Source organism: Cynara cardunculus, assembly GCF_001531365.2.
Source record: "Cynara cardunculus var. scolymus isolate 2C chromosome LG 16, CcrdV1, whole genome shotgun sequence".
Lineage (NCBI taxonomy): Eukaryota > Viridiplantae > Streptophyta > Magnoliopsida > Asterales > Asteraceae > Cynara > Cynara cardunculus.
In genome coordinates, this window is record NC_037543.1 from 15,490,178 (window position 1) to 15,497,664 (window position 7,487).

The window sequence follows — 7,487 nt, forward strand, 5'->3', positions numbered from 1 at the left end:
TTGGTTTAAATCAAACCGTGAGTGRTTGGGGGAAGSCGTATGGGAAGGGGTTAGGGTTGGTTCCTCATCACTGTGGATGGGAGGAGAAAGGGGTCGTGAGGGTGCAATCGTGGGAGGGGCAAATGCCGAACTCAATGAAATGGAGAATGGTTTKGGGGTTGAGGACGATTCGGCCAAAGGAGAGGATAGAGCCACCCTAGTTAGGACAGCCATACCATCATCATCAAATGAGAGCACTGTGGTGGTCGGGGTGGAGTNTATATATATATATATATATATATATATATATATATATATATATATATATATATATATATATATATATACGATATGGATTTTATGTTTATCGTTACCTTATTTGGTTTTCTGTCACCTTTCTATGCTTTTTTGTTGTCTATTTTTGGTAGAAAGTGTCACAAGCAAAAAAGAAAAACAAATGAAATATTGTCTAAACAAGTTGTGAAGATCGTTAAACATGTCGAAGAACATGAATTTGAAAGATTCATCGTCAAGATACACATATATTATTTACATGTAAGTCATTCATCCTATTAGCACTCCAATAGTAATTTAAAACTGATTTTTTTTTCTGTTTTGTAATTTCATGATGTATTACTACTTTAATTCTTATCTCTTTGTCTTTTTTTATAGGAGTCGCACACAATATTAAGAAAATATTTGAGTGTTATTTATTATGATATGACGTTATTGGCAAAAGCAGTAAAATCTACACTTTTAGCTTCGCTTATAGAGTTGTTATATACTAATAAATATCTTCGTATTCATTTGAGAAATCAAGGTTTTAAGAAAAATGTAAACAACGGTTGATTAACCGATACTCTTCAAAGTTTGTTTTCATGATGACCTTCAATTATTTTTAATCATGTTTAAAACAAGAATGGTTGCCTTAGGAGTCAACATTATGATTTATTTTGATACGTAAGATTTTAGTATATTAAAACATATCGAATGCAACAATTTAGTGGGTAAGAGTCGTCATCCTCGCTTACGGGGTAAGACTCTCCATCATTCTCATCGCTCTTACCCGATAAGATTTTTGACCCTTCTCATATTCATCCGATGAAGAAAGTAATCCGGTAAGTACTTATCAAATAAGTGTTTAGTAAACGGCCCCTAAATTAAAAATCAGTAGGAAAGGTTACAATGAACCAACAGAACGTCTACCATAAGCCATCCATTCTTTTTCTTTTTTGCAATAAGCGTATGTTTCTTTCATATTAGACGACGTTAGGTTATTAGAAGTGTATTCTCTTTGTACCCCTTCTTGGAAGAGAATTGGAGTGCCTAGCTCCCTATATTAGTTAGGGGCCGTTTACCAAACGTTTACTCGGGTAAGTGAACACCAAGTCATTTTACCTTACCGGATGAATATGGAAATGATCAAGAACCTTACTTAGTATGAGCGAGACAATGACCAAGAGTCTTACCCGGTAAGTGAAGGCGATGACTCTTACCACAGTAAGCGCTTACCGGGTAAATTGTTGTATACGATACTGTTTTGGTGGACTAGAATCTTATCCTGTAAGTAAATGATAGTGTTAAATTTACCGGTAAGCGCTTACTCGGTAAGTGTTTGGTAAACGGCCCCTTAATGTATATAGGGTGTCCATTGGAAATGCTAAGGTGGTAATCATAGACGGACCTAAAGGGGTGGTTAGGTGGAATGTGTCATTGTATTGTTCCTCCATGGTAAGGTAAGAAAAAAAAACTAGGTTCGTGAAAGGTGCAACCGTTTTATTCTAGAATATACAACCATTTTATATGGTGTCACCGTATCCAAAAATTCTTGGGTCCGTCCCTAGTGGTAATGAAGGAGGTGTGAAATAAGTAGTAATCAATCGAGTCGGTTTACAATATGATAAATTCAAAAATACATACGTAAATGAACATATTTACAATATGATAAATTCGTCGATGTAGAAATTAGTATTCGTTAAGTGTATATGATTAATTAAAACTCTTGCATCTCGTTACGTAGTATATATATTTTTTTTGAAAATTTGTTCCATGACCATGCCTATAGATTCTTACAATATTAAAGGGGAGAGTAATTGCACTCGTATACATTGTTAAATGCACCCCTACCTACATCACAAAAAACATGAGTTTTAGCAATGATTTTTGTCGTCGCTAAAAGTCAATTTATCATTAGAAACGACTTACATAGACGTGTTGCTATAGCTTCTTGCTGAAACATGTCATCACTAAAGGCACGTCATAGAAACTCACTTTTCTAGTAGTGCTAGTACTTTCCTCCTCACACACATCAAAATCAAAACTCACCTTTTACAATTTCAATGCATGAATTGACCCAATTTTAACATTAAACGGGGTGCAAATAGTAATCCCCGGAAAAAAAAACTAAAGGGAACTTGATTTCGACTTGTCAAGAGATCACACTTGATCCTTCCCATGACGTCTTTGTTCATCATAAATGTCTTGCATCGTCCACATCAATCGTTTTAGAAAAAAAAAACATATATTTAGCTAGACAACGATTTAAACGTTTATAGTAATATAATTGGTGAAGTGAAATATGATAAAATATTAGCTAATATGAACCGAGGGTTGGGTTCCGTTGAGAATGAAATTTATGGTGAGAAACGTAAAAAGAGATCTTCACTCTTAAATGCATGTTAGGATGAGATGCAACAGACCAATCCCTGTATTAAGCGCGATTCATAAATATGTTTGAGATTAAAGGAGATCAATTGTCCAGATCTCTTCTTACGCTTCTCACCATAACACTCTCCTTCTCAACGATGATTCGCCTATGAATCGATAGAAATAGTGATTTGTATTTTTTTTCATAATAAATGTTTGTGTGATCATAGTCATAGATATATGCAAAGATAGGCTAGGAGATTTTATTTTATTTTTCTTCACTTCTATTAATTAATAAATTATTTCCATTCAAATCAATTAATTAGTTATAATCAAAAAAGTAAAATGAATAAAATATTAAAGTTTACGAGTACTCAAACAAATGTATTTTCATGTGTACAACAATCTTAAGAGGGAGTTTATCAAATGCTTATTTGGTAAGAGTTTATTGGGCATTTATTTTATCGGATGTACATGACAATTACCCATAATCTTATCCAATAAAAACAATTGTAAGGATTGAGAGTCTTATCCGGTAACCGACTTAGCATGTAAAGGCGGGATGGGCCCCATTAAAAAAATTGGTAGATATTGGTTTTTGGTAGATAATGTTTTTTATTTAATACAAGTGGATTGTTGAATATGAATGTATGATACCATTGAATATGGGAAAATTATTTGAGCAGGTGTTCAATGAAAAATATGATTTCTTATTTGGTTTAACCAGTTATCGAACTGAATAACCCGAAAACCAAATAACCGGAAACCGATTAAACTGAACCTTATTTGGTTTGGTCATCGCTTAGTTTTTAACAAGTTAAAAACTGATTAACCCGAACTGAATAAACCGATAACCGATTTAACTGCCCGAATAACACCCCTAGTTGGGTCATCTTCTCTGATTAACCTGTTGATAAGCAGTGAGATGGAGCAGTTGTATGGTGTTTTTGATGGTGTAGTACACGAAGAACGGAGGTAGAGGGGTGGGCGTTTAAAATTACGGTCGGTTCGTGGAGAAAAGGCAGGTTATCTGTGTTTGCGTCGAGTTTGAATAGGGTTGCCAAATGTGGGAGAACTTGGCGGAGTACGTGTGTTCTGTATATATATTATATATACATCATATAGAGGGTCATTCAGAAGAGAACCAAATATCCTTTGAGATTTTTGAGGACCAATTTCAACCATAAATCATATCAAATTAAAGGTTGTTGGTCTTGGCTGACAATACTAACACATAAAGTATTTGTAGAAGGGGAGGGGTTGAATACGAACACATCAAATTTTCACTTTTAACATATGTACTTGTTTATAAAAACATTGAATTACAGATTATTGTGAGAACTAGAAGGGAAATATTTAACCTAAACAATCTAACATATGACAAATTTGCTCACAAGGAATACTGAAAGGGTAAAAAAATGTACTCTATCGGATATAGATACTCGAGATAGTCTTTAGATATTGACAAATTTTGCATAAGAAACTATCACTCATTATTTATGTCAAATGGTTAATTTGCAACATTGACAAGGGTTGCCATGCATAGCCACCAATGAATTGAATGTTGTGTGTCAACTTTAACGCGTATATTCATCTGATTTTCGGATTGGTGTTTGCTTGTACTCTATGTTTCAACCTTTGGATATCTTAAAGATATGATATACATGTTTGTTTAAAGTGAATAGTAAATGAAACATGATACTATTAAAATAATACTTTAAAACTTATTTTGACTGATATGAGAGCATGTTCCCATATTAGAATGTGGGTTGCTAAAAGTTCAGCAATTAGCAATGAAAGATTTGTGGATTTGCATTCAATTGTCCAACACGTCTCAAGGTCTCTTTCTGTCTCAACGAAGTAATGTCACGAATCTTCTTAAAAAGTTCTACGTACCTTCATATTGTCAAACGAGTACGCACCCCTCTCCTATCTCGCACCACTCCCTCATATCGATGGCGAGTTGTTAGAATATCTGATTGTGTATCGCAATATAGTAGGGGCTTTATAATACTTGACTATGCCTCGACCGGAATATTGATTACGATATACATGTGTTATCCCAGTTTATATATGCATGCTTGATAAATATTATTTATATTGATAACATTCAAGAAAACATATTACAACTATTTGTGAGGGAATATAAAGAGAAATCTATATCCTATGACAAATATATATATATATATATATATTATAAAATCTTATGACATTCATTGATCGAATACGCTCTACTTAGAATGAGATGTCCAAACCATTGAACTTTTCATTGGTAATTTGGTCCAAAGTTTGGCTCATTTCAGTTGTGAGATGGTTGCTCCAGTTGCCAACTTTACCTTCCCTGAAGAAAATATTATTAGGTACACCCTCAAGAAAATTACCGTGCTTATTAACTTCACTTAAGTTTTCGAAACTGCATAGACTCACAATCTCTTCCACAACTCCTTTGGCATTTTCCTCCTCTGTGAAAGGGAAGCCCAAGAACTCTGCAAGGCGCTTCACATTGTTTACAGTATCTACTTTCATATTTTCATATGTCAGAAATAGAACCCTTGTTGGGTGTTCTAAACTGACCTTATAGTAGGCCTTCACATGATCCCAATATGGTCCATATGGATTGACACCTTTACTGAACATATGAAACATCTCTTCAATTGTCATCAGACCACGAGCTTTGCCTCTCAACTTATTGACATAGTGAAACAAAGAAACCAAGACATCTTTAGGGTTTCTACACATATAAACCAAACGACAACCAGAATCAAGAATGGATTGAGGTAATGATGTGTAAGAAATATGAGTAGCAAAGAGTCGTGGCAGATGTGTATCGAGATAGGAAGGGTTGGTTCTTAAGCTTTCGTCCTCAACGAAAGGAACACAATGATGAGGGTTAGAGACAAGGAGAGGATGAGTTGAAAGAGGCTTATTTTTGTATCGGTTTCGATTCATCGTAGCAAACACAAGTGCCTTGATCCATGTTGTGCCTGATTTTGGTAATGTGACCAGATAGATATCATTTGGATGAGCTTGAAAAGTGTCTTGCGCAGCCATCACAGTTTCAACTGAGTATAAACTGTCTGACATGAGCCAAAACCCTTGGTACATGTAAAGGTTTTCAACTATCCAACCATTCTCCTTTGGCAAAGTTGTGAATTTGTCTTTGTATCTATGAAAAAGAAGGGCTAACTTGGCCTTTTGGCATTCATTTTCTTCTGCACTAGGTGTTACAAAGGAAATAGGGGAAGCATTGGTGAATGTAGGCAGAGACATTATTTGAAGTGTTATTATCTTTGTTGGATGGAAGATGTTTTCGTGATTACATAGTCGCTTATATATAGAGAGAAAGTGTCGAGTTCATGCGGGAATAGTAACCAGATAAGAAAATAAGAGAATAAATACAGACCACACAATTCTTTAAATAAAACTTAAAATAAAAACTTTCAGAAATGAATAAATAAGGGCATAAAAATTATTTATTTATATAAGAGTTATCTAAAACCATCTACAACCTTAGCATTTAAAAAAACATCAAAAACACCAAATTTGGTGGGGCCTTTTAACACATAAAAAAAATCAACTTCAACCATACTCTAAAAAAACACTAAATTTGTAGACCTCATGTGAAAATAACATATTAAATTTACTATTAAACTATTTTTAATAACAATGATTATAATTTGTAAATACATATTATAATAATAAATAATTCTTAATTTATTTATTTAATGATTACTTGCTAAAATAAAAATGATAAATTTTTTAATTAATAAATTACATTATAAAAAAAATAACATAAATTTAAAAGCATAAATAAATATTTTAAATTAAAAATATAATTAAATTAAATATTAAAATGTCATTTTTAATTAATTTCATGTGTTTAGAAAATGGAAAATAATATAAAATAATAAAGTTTAGCGTGAGAAATCATTTGCAGTGTCGACAAAACCATTTGACATTTGCAGTGTGGTTGGAACGAAGACACCGGATAAAAGATGGTTTTAACGGCCCCTTCGACATGCTCTAAGGCATTTATTTAAGAATTCACCTTTTATCATTTGTGGGATTTTAATATGATTTAATTTTTTTATTAAATAAAATTATTTTCGATTTAAAATAAACGTGATTTAATTTTTATTATTATAAAGTTATTTTTTATTTAAAAAAATTACAATTTTCTTGAAAATCATATGTGATTCATAATTGATTGATTTTTTTTCAAAAAAATAATTCTTAATCATATGTAGTTTAAATCATGAAAAACAGTAGTTAAAATTGAATGTTGAAAAAAAAAATTGAAAAAAAATTACTATTATAATACACTTAATATGTATAAGATCATACGTGATTAAAACGTAATTCATAAATTATAAATATCACACGTAAATGACTTATATTTTTTCCACTTGCATTTACTATTATCAATATCACATATGATATTTTAACAAAAATTAACGATTTTTTTAAAAAATTAATTAATTATGAATATTATATATGATTTTTGAGAAATATTGTAAAAAGAAAAAAAAAATTAAATAAATTAATTCAATAAAAAATAAACATTAAAAATAAAAAACTATATCACACTTATTTTAAATATTAAAAAAATATAAATTAAATGAAAAGTTAAGCATTTTAAATTTCAAAAATTATAAAAAAAATTATAAATAAATACCTTATTAAATGGATTAAATAACTATATGAAAAAATAAATTTTCATATAATCCATATGTAAAAAATTGTCATATATGACCTTTTGGATGATTTTCAAAAAAAGCTTTCTTTAAAATGTGATCTAAATAAATGATTGACTGAGATTTATTCTCTTGGATTTTGTTTGTTTTTTCATTTTCAGTTCTTAA

General features: G+C 31.4%; 1 protein-coding gene across 1 annotated transcript; it reads right to left on the reverse strand.

Moving 5' to 3' along the window:
• Positions 1-4,860: 4,860 nt before the first annotated feature.
• On the reverse strand, positions 4,861-5,895 carry LOC112529029 (cytosolic sulfotransferase 13-like). The gene has a single exon (XM_025140109.1). The coding sequence runs from the start codon at positions 5,893-5,895 to the stop codon at positions 4,861-4,863; it is 1,035 nt and encodes a 344-aa protein (XP_024995877.1).
• Positions 5,896-7,487: the final 1,592 nt, after the last annotated feature.

What these genes read in the sequence shown, in the direction of transcription:
- LOC112529029 (XM_025140109.1), bottom strand. Translation starts at nt 5,895, where the DNA reads ATGTCTCTGCCTACATTCACCAATGCTTCCCCTATTTCCTTTGTAACA.